Source organism: Carya illinoinensis, chromosome 16, assembly GCF_018687715.1.
Source record: "Carya illinoinensis cultivar Pawnee chromosome 16, C.illinoinensisPawnee_v1, whole genome shotgun sequence".
Classification (NCBI taxonomy): Eukaryota; Viridiplantae; Streptophyta; class Magnoliopsida; order Fagales; family Juglandaceae; genus Carya; species Carya illinoinensis.
The window spans coordinates 11211094-11228398 of NC_056767.1; the positions used below are offsets into that span (position 1 = coordinate 11211094).

Sequence of the window (17305 nt, forward strand, 5' to 3'; positions counted from 1 at the left end):
ATATGGTATATGATCATTTGATTAGCTATGGAATTTTTCAAGGTTACACCATTTGGCATGCTCAGAGGGAGAGAATAGGGGAGGCATCTTACCATGCTACTGATGCCCAAAATAATAATGAGCCAATACATGAAGGCTCTAGTGGGATGACAACCATGTTACATGACGTTTTTCCTATGTTTGATCCTAAAATAGTTGAGGGTGGGCCTGAAATAGATGTGGATGCTGGAGAAGCTGGGGTGCAAAATGAAAATCAACAAGGTTCTAGTGAAAGAGTTAATAAATTTTACAATATGTTGAAAGATGCTGATGAGTCATTATATGAAGGGTGCACAAAACATACTGAGCTTAGTGCTATCGTACGTCTCTGGAATATGAAGTGTTTGGGTGGATTGAGTAATAGCATATTCATAGAACTGCTTGAATTTGTGAATGAGTTGCTCCCACCAGGAGCATCATTGCCTAAAAATACATACCAGGCAAAGAAGTACATGAATGAGTTAGGTCTTGGATAAGAGAAGATCTTAGTATGTCCCAATGGTTGTATGTTATTTTGGAAGGACAATGAGAAACTAGAAACATGCGTGGTATGCGGAGCGTCAAAGTGAAAGCAAAAAGAGTCTATGGATAATTGGTTTAAAAAAGATAAAAGAAGTCCAGCGAAAATATTACGGTGGTTTCCGTTAAAAACAAGGTTGCAAAGGCTTTTTATGTTATCGAAAACTTCTTCACAAATGAAATGGCATGCTATAGGCCGCAATAATGATGGGGTACTAAGGCATCCAGCAGATAGCATGGCTTGGAAGACATTTGATTCACAACATGATGATTTTGCCTCTGACCCCCCCATGTTAGGCTTGGTTTATCTGCAGATGGCTTTAATCCTTTTGGTAACATGAGCATTTCCTATAGTACCTGGCCAATTATGTTGGTACCTTACAATTTACCTCATTGGATATGCATGAAACGATCAAGTTTCATGCTATCGTTGATTATGCTGGGACCATCATCACATTCAATGAATATAGATGTATACTTAGAGCCTCTAATATCAGAATTAAAGGAATTATGAGAGGTTGGAGCACCAACCTATGATGTTTACTTTAGAGAGATCTTTACAATGCGCGCAACTTTAATGTGGACGATAAATGATTTTCTTGCGTATGGTGATTTGTCTGGGTGGAGTACGAAAGGTCATTTAGTATGTCCTTGTTGTATAGGTATCACATGATCTATATGGCTGAAACATGGAAAAAAGCTTTCCTATATAGGGCATAGACGATTCTTGCTAAGTGATCATAGGTGGAGAATGATGGCAAAAACATTTGATGGTACATGAGAAATTGATCCTTCACCTACTATGCCAACACCTGATGAAATTTTGGAACAATTAGATGATTTAAATTGTAATGATAAAACAGATCATAAAAGAAAAAGAGTTGTGGGGTCGGCTAATGTTAAGGAACACTCATGGAAGAAACGTAGTATTTTCTTTAGTTTGCCTTATTGGAAAGATAATTTATTGCGTCATAATCTTGATGTGATGCATATTGAAAAAAATGTAGTGGATAATATTGTTGGCACACTGTTAAATATTGATACAAAATCGAAAGATAGCATAAAGGCACGCCTTGACTTACAAGAGATGAGTTTGAGACCACAACTTCATCCGATTATAACAGATACAAACAAGACATATTTGCCTCTAGCTACTTTCACAATGAGTAATAAAGAGAAAGAAGACTTGTTGAAGGTTATGCAAAATGTAAAAGTACCAGACGGTTATTCTTCAAATATTTCACGTTGTATCAAATTTCAATACCGTACTATAGTGGGCATGAAGAGTCATGATTGCCATATACTGACGCAACTGCTTCTGCCAATTACATTACGTGGGTCATTACCTAAGAAGGTAATAGAACCATTAATCGAGCTATCTGGATTCTTCAAGGGTTTGTTCCAAAACGTTGCGGCTTGAAGATTTGGACCGATTGGAATCTAGAATACCTTACATATTGTTCCAATTAGAAATGATATTTTCGCCATCATTTTTCACGGTTATAGTGTACTTGACTATACATTTAGTTCCATAATGTAAGCTTGGAGGACCTGTTCATTATCGATGGATGTATCCCATTGAAAGGTATGCTATAGTTATCGAATTAAAAGCACATAAATCTATTAAAGTAAGAACATATTTTTTAAAAAATAGTAAAAGTCATCTAATAATTTATGTGGTAGGTACCTATACTGTCTTAAGTTTCATGTGCGTAACAAAGCTACGCCAGAAGGTTCCATTGTTGAAGGATATTTGTTGGAGGAATTATTGATGTCTTGTTCTCGTTATTTAGAATTTGCTCGAATGGTTTTCAATAGACCATCTAAAACCCAGATGATTCTAAAGGGAAAGTTGTTGATGTTCACCTCGATTTTACATTGTGGACCCAAGCACACTGCTATATTCTTTTCAATTATGATGATTTCACACAATTATGCATGTGAGTTGCAATGCTTAATACAAATGAATTAAATTATATTTCATTTATATTTGTGTAATTATAACAGACATTTGTGATGTCGTGAACATATATAGGATGCACTTGGAAATAATGAGGAATACAGTTGATAAGAATCATTTATCGAATGACAAACTACAAAAGAGGCACGAAGACCAATTTTGTAATTGGTTCCAAGACTATGTACGGATTACACCCCATTTAATATTGTATCACAATATTTAATATGCCTCTGTAGCTACCTTTCGTCATTTTAATCAATGCTAATAATCCAACCTTTCAGGTAATGAAAATGGATGACAATAGAAGAAGTGAAATGGGCCATAAAGTTGTAATGCATTCTAAAGGTTCCATGCAAGTTGCCAAAGAATTTAAACGAATTGTCATTAATGGCACAAAATTTCGCACTAGGAATCACGAAAATGTGAAGAAAACTCAGAATTGTGGTGCTAGTGTGTGTACTAATCAAGATGGCCCTGCTTGGTATGGCCAATTAACATACATAATTGAGGTTATGTATTATGATCGGTCTCGATATGTGTTATTCAAATGTGATTGGGCAGACATTACTTGGGGTAGAGGTTTCAAGGTGGACGAGTTTAGCTTTACTCTTGTAAATTTTTCTCATCTAGTACACACTGGTAGTCGGATAACTGATGATCCGTTTGTTTTATTTTTCCAAGTATCTCAAGTATTTTATGTAGCAGATGAAAGATGCCCAAATTGGGTTGCGGTTGTTAAGACAAAACCAAGAGACGTGTATGACACTGGTGAAGAGGAAGTGACTGATGACGATGAGGATGAATATTTAGTCAACGAATATTGTATTAACACTTCCAACCATGAAGCTATTGAACCTGGTATTGACGATGTTGTGTGGACGCGAAATGATATAGATGGAATAATGATCGAAACTCCTCAATAGTGTTGAGTAAGAAATATATATTTAGACTATTTAACATGATATCTCTTATCACATAAATCTATCTCATATCATGCTCCAAATATTATTATTTCTATTGATTTGCATATATGTAAATTTGTTTTTGTATATGTACAATGGGTCCAAAAAAGAAGGCAAAGACTACCATACCACAGTTGCGAAGACAATCTACAAGACTACAAGTTGTCTATAGTGAATCACAATCTGATAGGGCGGCCCATTCATTACCCTCTGTCGATGGACCACCCCTTTCCGTTGATAGGATGATGGAGTCATCACCTTCTATAGACTGTCCTTCCCAACCATCATTATCTTCACAACAAGCGACCCAACCTTTTACATCGAGCCAAATGGGAGGCCAACTATCCACACATACGGAGATGAGCAGAGAGATCGAGCCATGCACATCTGTACCAATAGCACCTAGTTTGGAAGCAGAAAATGTCGACTTGTGTTCTAACATTGGAGATAGCTTTCTCGTCGTCGTCGGTATGTTTTTGTTTTTCTTACTAATTATTTATTTCACTATGAATGCATATTTACAAAATACTAACAATGTAATCAAATCCATTTTTACAAATAGTAATGAAGATCAAGTAAAGTGACTATTGCACTCTATTCATGACATTTGGCATCTTCCAAAAGGAGAGCGAATTGAAATGGAGCTCAATAATCTTGGTCAACCCATCAAAAAGCAAGACTCAAAGGTGGTAAGGTTAATTGGTTTGATAGCGAGAAGTAATAAGTTGGTTCCAATAATTTACAAAGATTGGAGGTCAGTGCCTAAAACCATAAAGAAGGAAGCGTGAGGTCTTATAAAGGTATGATTTTTTATATTAAAACATTATTATTAATTAAATAGGTATATTTTGAAAATTTTGTTAGAAAGCTACTTACTCACTTGTGTAAATTTATTTTTATTGTAGGGCAAGTTTAAAGTTCATGATAACAAATTGGATGTATTAAAAAAATGGATACTAAAGGACTTGGAGAAGAAATGGAAAGACTACAAGCATGAATTGAAGAAAAAGTTACTTAATGAAAAAGACACTCTGTAGCACAAGTTGTAGCAAGGGCAAGTCCCGATATGGTGGACTTAGATAAACTAGCAGAGTTAGCCAATCTTTAGTTTGATCCAGAATATATGGTAACAATGTGCGTATTTCTATTATAGATTCATAAAGTCAACCAACTGGTTATTTTAATTATTAATTATAATTCTCATAATATTTTTTATGTTGTAGTCAAAATGTAGTAAAAACAAGGAGTGTCGTAAGAAGCAGGTACTTGTTCATAGCGGAGGATCAAAAAGTTTAGCAAGATATGCCCATGATGTGGTATTTATTTAATTAATATTTATTTATTGTTGAATATTTGTTAGTTCTTTGTTTTCTATATATGTGTTTAATCTAAAATATTGGACGTAGAAAAAATTAACTGGGGCAATGCTAAGTCGAGCCCAGTTGTTTGTCAAGACCCATAAGAAAAAGGATGGCACACACTACAATGATGATACGAGGAAGAAAGTAGTATGTTTATTTTCAAATTTATTACTTTTTTAATTTTAAAGGATTTATAAGATGAAGAATAATGTGTATTTTTTATTATCTATTACAGGTTGAGATGAAGTAACTTTTAACACAGGACACAAATCCTATAGAAATGGCGTCTGGAGTAATCATGACTTGGGCATCAGATGACGTTTATTCGAAAGTTATGGGCCCAGAATGACCTAGACGTGTGCGTGGTTTGGGGTTTGGGCCAATCCCTACAAGGCAAACTTATGAAAATTCAATACCGACTTCAAACCAAGAAGATGATATATCAAAGGAAGAGTTTGAGAAAGTGCGGAACGAATTAACTGAATTACGGAACTGAGTAAACACATTCGTGCATGCACAGGTGAGCACCCCACATATGTTTAGTTGATGTCAATCAACCTTATTTTGAAATTATTGAACCCTTATTTGAATTTATATTCAAGCTTCAGGACAAAATCAAAAAGAGAATGAAGAGGAAGAGAAAGACGAAGAAGAGGAAAACGCTGAGGAGGAAGAACATCAAGAGGAAGATTTAGAAGAGAAAGAGAATGAAAAAGACGATGATTGAGGGTCGGGATTATAAGTGAGACTATAATTGAGACTATATTTATGGTATTTTCCATATATCGACATTTGCTCTGCTTAATGGTATTTGCAACTTTCTTTAATTAAGACTATATTTATGGTTATGCCATATATTGACGTTTACTCTCTTTTGTTAAGTTGGAATTAGGATGAATTATAAAAGGAAAAGTGCTGGATTATGCATTAGTTTTACTACTCTTTTTGGAAGTTGTGAATCTTAGTATGACGTTTAACATATTTTGTCATAAAGTTTGCAAGCACCACATTCTTTATTAAAAAAGAATAAGTATGAGATCCATATTAAAAGATTAAATTTTTAATAAAAGACTATTTTTTTTTTTCAAAATGAATATTATACGACACTTGCACAATTTTTAAAAGGAATGCACAATATTTACGTTACTGTATTGTACATTACTTATTAAATATTGAAGGAAAGAAATTGAATGGCATCACATTAAGATCTCGATGTGTGAACTCTCTTCTATAGTTCTATTGAACCGTCCTCCCTCCAGAACTAGAATGCGATATATGGAATTTACTGGTAGGGAATCCTATAAAATACAACTAAGATTTTGGGGGTATTTACGTATCATTTAAATAAGTTTCTTTCATTATTTTTATTATTTATTTTACAAACAATAAATTAATAATAGCCTTCACCGCTGACGTTATATATTATTTCCAGTGTAACAAGCTGGCACATTTATCAATTACCGGCATTTCATCGATCAATTCTTAGCATTTTGTAAATGCCGCCAATGCTATATAATTATTACAGCGTAACAATATAAACGCCAGAAAACTTAATATTTTACCAGCGTAAACTTTATCAAGTGTCTGCGTTTTATGAAACGCCGGTAACGCTATATATTATCACTGGCGTAATATTACAAACGCCGGCAAATACGGTTAATATAACGGCATAAAATTCATAAATTATTGGCATTTGTTTAAACGCCACCAAAAACTATATATTATTACCGGCGTAACAATATAAATGCCAGGAAACTATTAATTTTCTGGCGTATAATTGCTATATTGGCAGCGTTATTATAAACGCCGCCAAAACTATATATTATTACTGGTGTAAAAATTTAAATGCCAGGAATCTCAATACTTTAGTACTGACGGAAAAATTAAGCGCTAGCAAAAATATATATCTATCGGCGCATAAACAAACGCCGCACATATAAACGCTGCCAATTTTATTTTTTTTGTTTTTTGTAGTGTATATATTAGACTGTATATAACATATATATAGTATCATATATAGTGTCATCTAATTGGACTATAACTAAAATATAATATGTTAACATAAAAGACTATATATAACATATATATAGTATCATATACAGTGTCATCTATAGTACTAGCATATTTAGTGTCATCTAATTAGACTATAACTAAAATATAATATGTTAATATATTAGACTATATATAACATATATATACTATCATATATAGTTTCATCTATAATACTAGCATATATAGTGTCATCTAATTAGACTATAACTAAAATATAATATGTTAATATATTAGACTATATATAAAGTATATATAGTATCATATATAGTGTCATCTATAGTACTAGCATTTATAGTGTCATCTGTAGAGCTAGAATATTTCATGTCATCTAATTAGACTATAACTAAAATATAATATGTTAATATACTAGACTATATATAACATATATTTACTATCATATATAATGTGATTTTTAATATCACATATATGTTATATAATGGAAAATGCTAAACATACAAACAAAAAACGTGGATTCCTTTACGTACTGATGCGATAATGTCGTCATTTTTTTGTTTTTATTTAAAAATAAGATTATAGCCACTAAGGGGTGAAAATGGAATTACTTACTATCTTCTTCCATCTCTCAATATCCTAATCTCTTGCTTTTTCTCTTTGATCATAGAGTTCTTCCTTACTTTTTCACCACGCAACAAAAAGGAGAGAAAAAATTTCAACTTTATTGCTGGAATCATTTCTTGGGTTTGGATGACAGCACCATAGAAAGCTTTCAAGGCTTCTTGTTTGTCCTTGATTTTAGATCCTATCAGTTCCACGATGAACGATGAACGGCTTCAATTTCTTCTTTGGTCTTGGCTAGTTTACTATCAGTGGCAATCTGTTGTCTTGAGTTGGGCTGATTTTTGTTTTCGGCTGCTTTAAGTCCTAAATATTTGATAGTGTCGTTAGTCATTCCTTGGGTTTGGATGACAGTGCCAAGCTGAGCGCTTATCAGATTCCCAGCACTGGACAAGAAGACTTAAACGAGTTCGAGGATTATTTTAGATTAAGATCGAAGATGAATATCCTTTAGATTTGTTAATCTGGAGCATTCCTGAATCATATGACAATGTTACACTTAAGTATTAGCAATTTTATGGAAAAGAAAGGGAAAACGTGAAAGAGAAGATGGTGCTGGGAGTTGCAGAGAAAGGGAAAGAAAGAGGGGAGAGAAAGAAAGAGAAATATAGGAGAGCAGAAAGAAGGGAAGGGAGTGCACGTGGGGGGAGAGGGGAGTGAAAGGATTTTGATTCGATATATATACTCACACCATAAATCACTTTAGTCTTTGGGGGAGAGAAATGTCACTTCTATTAGCTCATTAAAAGAAACTTAAAAGAGTTAAACTCGGCCGCTACTTATTACTGCCATGTCAGCGCGTAACTCATAATACGTTTTTCATGCGTACAAGTGGCAGGACTCTTATATAATATATACTATATTAAATATAATACCTATATATAGTATATTATATATATAATAACATATATTATAATATTTAATATTTAATATCATAATAAATTATTATGATATATTATAATATATTAAATAATATAGTATATATAGTACTTAAATGTTTTTCAGTTAACCATTCAAACGTATTAAAATAACCGTTCGAACGGTATTGTATATATAACTTGCCGTGGACGGTTATTTTCACGGATGCCAAACGGAAACTTCCAATGTCGCTTTCAAGGTTTTAACCAACAATCTCCTCCGTTTAAAGTCATCATCGCCACCGTGAATAGTACCCAGTCGAAGCCTCTTCCTCTAAGTACCGGTATGCTCTTTTTTCTAATCATTTTACCGTTTATATTTAGGTTTTTGATGGATTATTTGTTTGAATTAGGACAAAACAATTTATCCATCAATACTCACCATAGATTTGCTCTAATCCATAATAGGAAGGTTTATTTAGGTTTCTATGTATTATTTTGGCAAAAAATCCATGGAATCAAAGGATTCCATGGATTTCAATGGCTGAGTCGACTCAGCGTCATCTTTGAGGTTGATTCGCATACCGTTCAAAATCCCTAACCAGCGTTCGAATGGTAATAGTTAATCGTTCGAACGTTGTTTTAGACATTCGAATTGTAGGAGCCAATCCAATCATGTTCGACCGTTGTTTTATACGTTCAAACGATACAGCCAAACAGGTACCGTTTTAATACTATTTTAGGCGTTCAAACGGTATAATTAAATTTAGTAATATTAGTGGATCTTTATTTTTATTCCATATTGTAGTTCTATTAAATCTTAACGAGAATAATTTCTATATTATAATTAAATTAATATAGAAATTTATCATATTTTGTTAAATATTAAATTTCTATTAATATTAATTTAATTAATATTAAATAATATGATATTATTTATTAAAAATTATGTTGTTCACAATGTCTCACTTCTATTCGTATTTAATTTAGTGAATAGCTATTTATTATATTTTTTATCGTTAATGTTGTATATATAATTTTTTATTTTTAATTTCAAGTTGATTATAATGTCTTCTTCTAGGGTGGGACGTAAGCGATGCAATCCAACTAAGACTAGTAGCAGTCTAGGTAGGGAGAGGACTGTTTCACTAGAGCGACCGGTGAAGATTTCTGATTTCCAGAGTCTTGTCTAGGAGGGTCATTCCCTACCACCAGTCTTCAGCGATCATGGTTGGGAACCTATCCTAGATGAGCTGGAGGAAGCATGGGAGCTTGTCTTATATATTGATATTGTTTCTGAGTTCTATAGAGAGCTTGGTGATGCTAGCCCAGATGACAAAGAGGCATACAGGATCTATGTCTAAGGAGTTTTTGTTGTATTTTCACGGGATGGACTTGCTGAGCATCTCGGTATTCTTAGGCTACCAGATGCATATCCGAATGTGGTGCCTAGAGAGTCTGATCTTTCAGCTGAGGCGGAGACAACTGAGGAGGAGGCATCAATTTATACTAATGAGGTCGATACCCTTGCTGATCATGAGGTGAGGGATTTGGTTGTTGGTCCAGATGCTCTAACAACATCCTGACGGGATGACGAGCATCAAACAAGCAGATCTATCTTCTTTCTTCAAGATCCTGAATTTGATAATCGCCAACAACATTGACCCTCGGCAGCACAAGACAAAGGTTGGCATTGATCGGACAAAATTTATGATACGGGTTGCTCATGGCATTTCTATCGACCTGATGGGGTATATATTCGATAGGATTCGATCAGAGTCCCGGTACATTTCGACGAATATACTGCCATTCGGAATCCTAATCACCTGATTTCTGCTATTTGTCGGTGTCGTGCCTGATGTTGCCGAGCGTAAACGAGAGTCGATGAGACCGATAAACAGCTCCACGCTCTCACGCAGCACGGGGCACTCGAGACTGCATTTTTGTGGACATGTTCTAGACCCAGTTGATCCTTAGAGAGATGCACAGCCGGGAGATCATGGAGTATCAGCTGCTAAGACATCCACATAGACCGAGGCATCAGTACACAAAGTTACTAGTGAGGAGATGGCAGAGATCGTGTCTACAGCGATCAGCGGACAGACATAAGCAGTGATCGATGCAATGCATATGGAGATCCATTCTGCTGTGTCTGTGTTTCGTACAGAGATTACTGATAGCATATCTAAGTTATGTACAACGTTTGATGTCATGTCTGCGACTCAAGTTATCATCAGTACTCGATTGACACAAATAAAGAAATGCATAGCTGCAGTCGAGGAAGTGTTCAAAGACTTGGGGTCTTAGTGCTTTCTATCCTTTATTTATTTATTTTTTGTTTTTAGAATGGACAATATTTTGTGTTTTGTAAATTCAGTATTCAACTATGAATTAGTATTATTTCATATTTTCTGAACTAATTATTAATTTATATTATTCCTATTATGTAATTGATAAATTTATTATAATTACTAGTTAATATAAATATAATTTTGCAAAAAAAAAAAAACATATGGTCACTGTTCGAACCCTACAAATTAAGTTCGAACAATGCTGATTTATCATTCGAAAGGTTAAATTGGCACGTTCGAACGGTATAACAATTTTCCTCTAAAAACTTTTACTTAACTCACCAAAATCTCGGTTCGAACGGTTAAATTTAACCGTTCAAATGTTGAATCATTAATGTTTGAATGATTTGATTATTTGGGACAAAATATTTTATCTTTAACTAGACCGTTTGAACGTGTTCAAACGTTATAGATCTTCCGTTGTGTTTTGGGCACAAAATATGAAGTTCGTCCCTAAATCTCACTTTTTGGGACAATTTTCATTTCGTTCCAAAATGAAATCGTCCCAAAAAGTCTTTTTGTTGTAGTGTCGACTATGCAAAACCAAAATAAAAATTTCATTAAAGAAGTCTAAAGTATAAACTGATCGGAATAAATAAGACATTAAAGCAACACTTCTATGCAAAAAGCAGGAAAACGCTAATTAATTACCTAAAAAAACATTTCTTATCCGAAGACAAAAGTCGGTAAGAATGATTCCACGAGCAATATATAATAACTGAAGCCTTTTTTTTTTTTTTTTTTTTTTTTTAAATTTTTTTATTACCTGTTTGAGCAAGAAATTAATAAAGCAAGGGCCGAGAAGGACTATACAAAAGAAGTCTTCCGCGAGCAAGCTGGATGCTTTTCCCATGATTAGAAGGTGTTCCACTTGTAATGTAATTAGTTTGTGATATAATTGATCATGATGGATATTGTCTCGTTTGTGATGATGTTCATTCTAGTAGGTTATTTTCCACATGAATATCATTATATTGGACTGCATAGTTTGTTGAGTGAGCCACGTTGCGCTTGAAACTGCTGAATAAATTTGTTTTTAATGACCTTAATTAGCTATATATTAGATGCCCACTCAAGTACCTAGCAGCTTGCGGTTTATCACCAAATATTTTATTATATTTTCGTACTAATTAAGCTAATTAATCCTGTAGATGGATTTAGATTTTTTCTTCTACAGTGTTTATTAAAATTAGATCTATCTCCTCGGATAACCGATACAGGATTTAACTAAAAGCTTTTCATTCTAAAGTAGTAAAGTACGTAGTGCATGGAAATAGGCTAACAATTCATTTCACTAAATTCTCACAAAAGCTTTCAAAGATATTGCATATTTCACATAGAACACATACGTAACATTACAATCACCCAACAGAATATCATATATACATGTCACAGCTCTCAATTACCACGTACATGAACATGATATATAAAGCTATGATCACATTCTTTCAATATTAAAACATGCATACAAGGAGATCAAATTTCCTTTCATTGGAGAGAGAAGGGGGTGACAGGAGAAATAGAATTGGAGGAAGAATGTGGTTGAGTGGCAGAAAGAGAGAGTAAGGAAGGACCAGTAGGTGGGGGAGGGGCAAATAATAAACTGGAGAAAATGGGTGGTGATGATGAATGTTGACGAGAGATAGTCTTTGCTAGCCTTCAATGAGGATGAACAGATTATCTGGCATCATTATCTGTTGGTTTCACTACTTGATTTCTCATGCTATCATCTGCAATAGTGGTACTGATAGAAGAGCTGGCGATGTCGACATCAATTCCCAAAGAATGTGTAGGTGCATCTGGCAAGTTTTTAGGCTGTTGTGTGTCGAGATCAACCTTTTTCAATGAGTGTTTTTCCGAAAGTCTTAATCCCTCTAGCTCCTTTGTTACTTGCTTCATACTAGGTCTATCCTCCCCTCTTACCTTTAAACACTGTTTTGCTATATTAGCAACTTCCTTGATTTCCTCAATATTACCTTCCTTGACAATGCGATCATCAATAATTTGAAGGAGGCGATCCTCTTTTAATGCAGTAACAAAATACATTGCTAGATTTCTTTCACTTTCAGGCCTATCCATGGAAAGTGCTTTTTCACCTGTTAGCAGCTCTGCAATAACAACGCCAAAGCTATACACATCACTTTTGTCAGTTAGTTGACTGGTATGGAAGTATTCTGGGTCCAAGTACCCCAAAGTTCCCTGCACCACGGTTGTTAATCGTGTGTGGTCAAGAGGAACCAGTCTTGAAGCTCCAAAGTCAGACACTTTTGCTGTGTGGTTATCATCCAGAAGTATATTTGTAGTTTTCACATCTCTATGTATAATAGACATAGAAGTCTCAAAATGTATGTATGATAAGGCTCTTGCAGTTTCCAATGCTACCTTCAGACGTTTCTCCCATGAGAGCGAGGATGATAGGTTTTTATCATGAATATGGTCAAAAAGTGTCCCCTTTTTTATGAATTCATATACTAGTAAGGGTACTTCGGTTTCAAGACAACAACCTAGTAACTTAACCACATTCTCGTGGTTAATTTTAGCAAGCACGACCATCTCATTTATAAACTGCTCAATTTGGCTCTGATCAACAACATTGGACTTCTTAATGGCAACCACTTTATCATTTGGCAAAACTCCTTTATAAACAGTCCCAAAGCCTCCTTGGCCAAGGACTCTAGTTTTATGATAGTTGTTAGTGGCCTTTTCAAGCTCTTCTGCACTAAAGATTTTAGCTGGCTCAACAGATTCTTTCTGATTCAAGAGTTGTCGTTCTAAGATTAAGCCACCATTTTGTTTGAAGAACTTTTGTTTCAGTTTAACTAGCTTTCTTCTTTGCATTATCCAATATACCCACGAACTTCCCACGAGTAGGACTAGGAGGCTTATGCAGACACCTGTAATTGTTCAAGCATACATTTGGAACACAGAGAATGTATTTCAATTTCTTCTTCAGACACTAACATTATAGCACAATGACTTCAACAAAGCTGATATTTCAATGTCTAATATATGTAATATACAAAAATGACGTACAAGGAGTTGAGTTTCAAGTTTTAACTTGGCGAGCGATCATTAAAAAGAAAGATTTAAAGCCTAGCTAGCTGTAGCTAGTGACTGTTGGAGAACCAAAGATATATCATTAGCAGATTTCAACTGCGTTTCATAGTACTAAAGGTAAGGTTACAAATTATATGGAATATAAAGAGTGAACTAAAGGTTTGAATTAACTTACCCATCTTAAAACATTAATTTTGTTATCTTAAAAGACTTTTACATTAATCAAAATGGTTCATTTTAGACCAAATTATAATTATTCCATGGGAAGTGAGTGAGGTAATTGCATGGGAAACCAAATCCATCATGCATGTATATATGTAGCTAGTAAATTAAAAAGAAAAAAGAAAATAAAAGAGACGAGTTGTACTGTAATATATACCACCATTCCTATATATGTTATACATACCAAGGGCAATAATGATGATCTTGGATTGACCGAGTTTTCGACTACAACCTGTTCCAGCTGGCGGCATCCTCCCATCGCCTTCATATCCCTTGGGACAAATACATTTGTAGCTCCCGTTAGTGTTGGTACATGTTGCAGTAGCATTGCAGGGATTCGGACGATCTTTGCACTCATCAATATCTGAAACACGAGTACCACAACTAGCCCGTCATCATCGAAATACAACAATTAAATTTGATCATCCAAAATGAGGTCGAATTAAGAAAAAGAAGACAAGGCTTATAAAGTAATTAAACGAATAAACACCATTAATAATTAATAATTACCTTGGCAACTATCATCTTCTTCATCAGGAAGGTATGGGTTCCCTTGATAACCAGAGGAGCAGTTGCAAAGATACCCAAGACCGTTGCTAGAATCGAAACAATTACTATTCGTTGCCTTGCATAAATAGCTGCTCATGTTTTTATGAGCATCTTTGCACGTCGTACTTCCAATTGCCCAATCAAGCACCAGGGGTACAGTCTCCCTATTCGTGAAATTTTCAAAATCCAAGGGGGAAAATTTGTATGCCTCTGTTTCCCCTATAAAACCGAAAGCACATGAATCCCCCTGGCTACTGTTGGATTCAATATTAGCGTAAAACTTCCGAACAGTCAAACTATAATTCTTTACTCCTTTTGGGATAGCAGAATGGCAACAACCAAGGCCGGAGCAAGAGCCGTTAACCAAATTGGTATCGCTGTCACAGAGTGATAAGCATCCGGCCCTGAAGGACTTATACCCGAATTGTTCTCGCGAGCCTCTTATGTAGGCAAAGGAGTTACAGCCAACGGCAAAGATACTGTTCTTCGTATGTGAGACGTGAAAACTGGACAACTTGAGCAAGGCAGACATGCGGTGGAGACTAGTCTGATTATCATACGTTGGCCACCATTCGCAACGACGGACAACCAAGTTTGAGACTCGAAGTTCACCATCAAGGGAGATGTTGAGGCCTAGGACATCTATATTATCAACGCCGAGAAATGGTTTGGGGGGCTGGAAAGAGTGGTTACAGATGATGAGAAACGATGGATCGAGGTAGCAGCCCTCGCCTGTGCCAAATGGGTAGGGGATTTTAAAAGATCCACATGTGCGGTTGCAGCTCGGATTGTTGGGTTGAGATGCTGCTAAAACTGTGACCCCAATAATTAGTAGTAGCAGGCACAACTTGTTGCAAAAGCTTTCCACGCAAAGCCATGGCTTACCTCCTTTTACGTCTATATGTGCTTCGATCTTAAATAAATTTATCTTTCTTTGCGCCTCCCTCTTATAAAACAAGTTGATATATAGGGAGAGACTTTAAGTCTGGCCTGATGAACAGTTAGAAAGGACCTGAGGTAGGTAACAAGAAGCATTAAAAATACATAAATCAATAAAAAAAATTCTAGCTTTTCTATTTTTAGGGGTTTAATTAATTTCGTTCTGATGTTTGTATCCAATTTAAAGAATATTAAAAAAAAAATTATAAACTATACATCTTTTCATGATCGTCTTATTTACACTAGTCATGATCAATACGTACAGGCCGTTCCAAAAAAGTATCTTAACGAAAAGGCTTTTTTAAAGCTTCGAGATCAACTGATCAAGATATATATATATATATATATAGCTGAAAATCGAGCTATAATATTATTCCTAATTTCCTACTTTTAACCGACATTTAATCTAGTACTCATGTACTTTTATATGGCAGAAACAACACAAACGCACTTGATTTATCTTATTAAAAGTTATTACGCTCTCCATCCCCAAAAGCATTATATATTTTTCTCTTTGATTGCATACCAAAGTATGTGAAACTTTTTCAACACATACCTATTTATTCTTTGAGTATACTGCCTCACCCCCGCCTGATCTCATAATTTGAGCACTATTGGTAAAACCTTAAAAGAATGTTTTCTTTTTGTCCACCAAGGGGATATGGAACCGTAAGAATTTTATTTTCTTCTTTGGGATGGAAAGGTTTCATTCAATGCAAAAACGCAAGAAATACGTGTGAATTCTAGCAGCTCGAGTTTTTTTTTTTTTTTTTTTTTTTGGGGGGGGGGGGGGGGGGGGGGGGGGTAAGTCAAGAAATATATTAATAATACTCAAATAGTTGTATAACTACAAGTGTCAATTTGAGGGCACAAGGCCACGACAGACAGCAGTACAGGTCATGTACATCCCTAAAGCCAGATCAACAGCAGTATGCATGCATGCAGCAGCATGACAAGCAAGGCGCCATCACTTTTGCAGCAACCACCAACAAGGCAACAACCGCAAGAACCTTGCACAACCAAAGAAGAATGATACTAGCCTACACCAAACTTAACATAGTTTATAAACTTTCTCGTATTTCGTATCATTGGCTAGGATGCCAATTTTTGGGATTGGAGAATTGTCTGACGTTTGAAACAAGCAGCTTGAGTTACATAAGAGAGAAAGAAAGAAAAGCAAGCAGTAGTTATAACTTCAGACTAGCCCCAAACAAATCACTGAACTAATTATGACACATTAAACACAGAGAACATGACCTGACAAAGGCTACAATTAGGGGCAGTGTTCTGAATAGATACTTCATCTTTAGATTATTTGACTCATTTTCAGGAAAGTAAAACGGATTCTTTTTCTGAGCACTGATAGGGAAAAGTAATTAATTGAAGGAGAACCAGACTATAACTTTCTCCATGGCAGGTGATCTATATATGATCCACACCTCTCGTTCTTGAGCAACTCCTCGAAATATTAGCCACTTCCTCCAGCTTCCGCGCTCTCTTGATCTTTAGCTCTACTGGTTTTTTCGAAAATTTAAACAACCTAGTATCCATTAACTAAGAACGAAGATATATACTAGCAAGTCTTGTGTCCACCAGTCAATTTAGGTGGGATTTAGATGGTGGGTTGAGATGAAATGAGTTGAGATTAAAATTGAAAGTTAAATAAAATATTATTAGAATATTATTTTTTAATATTATTATTATTTTAAAATTTAAAAAATTTGAATTATTTATTATATGTTATATGAAAATTTGGAAAAGATATATTTATGAGATCAGATGAAATACTTTTACTATTCAAACGCGTACGTACTCTTCTCTTTTCCCCGTAGGGGCTAACCATTCCAAAGCTATCAATATC

At 34.9% G+C, this 17305-nt stretch overlaps 1 protein-coding gene across 1 annotated transcript; it reads right to left on the reverse strand.

The window, feature by feature from the left end:
- Positions 1-11951: 11951 nt before the first annotated feature.
- LOC122298546 (putative wall-associated receptor kinase-like 16) lies at positions 11952-17029 on the reverse strand. Its single transcript, XM_043108350.1, has 4 exons — positions 16884-17029; positions 14467-15517; positions 14141-14320; positions 11952-13571 (listed from the first exon to the last, which is right to left on the reverse strand). Exons 2-4 carry the CDS (start codon positions 15035-15037, stop codon positions 12355-12357), a joined length of 1968 nt encoding a protein of 655 aa, XP_042964284.1. The 5' UTR covers positions 15038-15517; positions 16884-17029; the 3' UTR covers positions 11952-12354.
- Positions 17030-17305: the final 276 nt, after the last annotated feature.

Coding starts and splice junctions, on each gene's coding strand:
- LOC122298546 (XM_043108350.1), bottom strand. CDS start 15,037: ATGTCTGCCTTGCTCAAGTTGTCCAGTTTTCACGTCTCACATACGAAG. Junction 14,321..14,466: donor AGAAGATGATAGTTGCCAAG/GTAATTATTAAT, acceptor CTCGTGTTTCAG/ATATTGATGAGTGCAAAGAT. Junction 13,572..14,140: donor GATCATCATTATTGCCCTTG/GTATGTATAACA, acceptor GAACAATTACAG/GTGTCTGCATAAGCCTCCTA.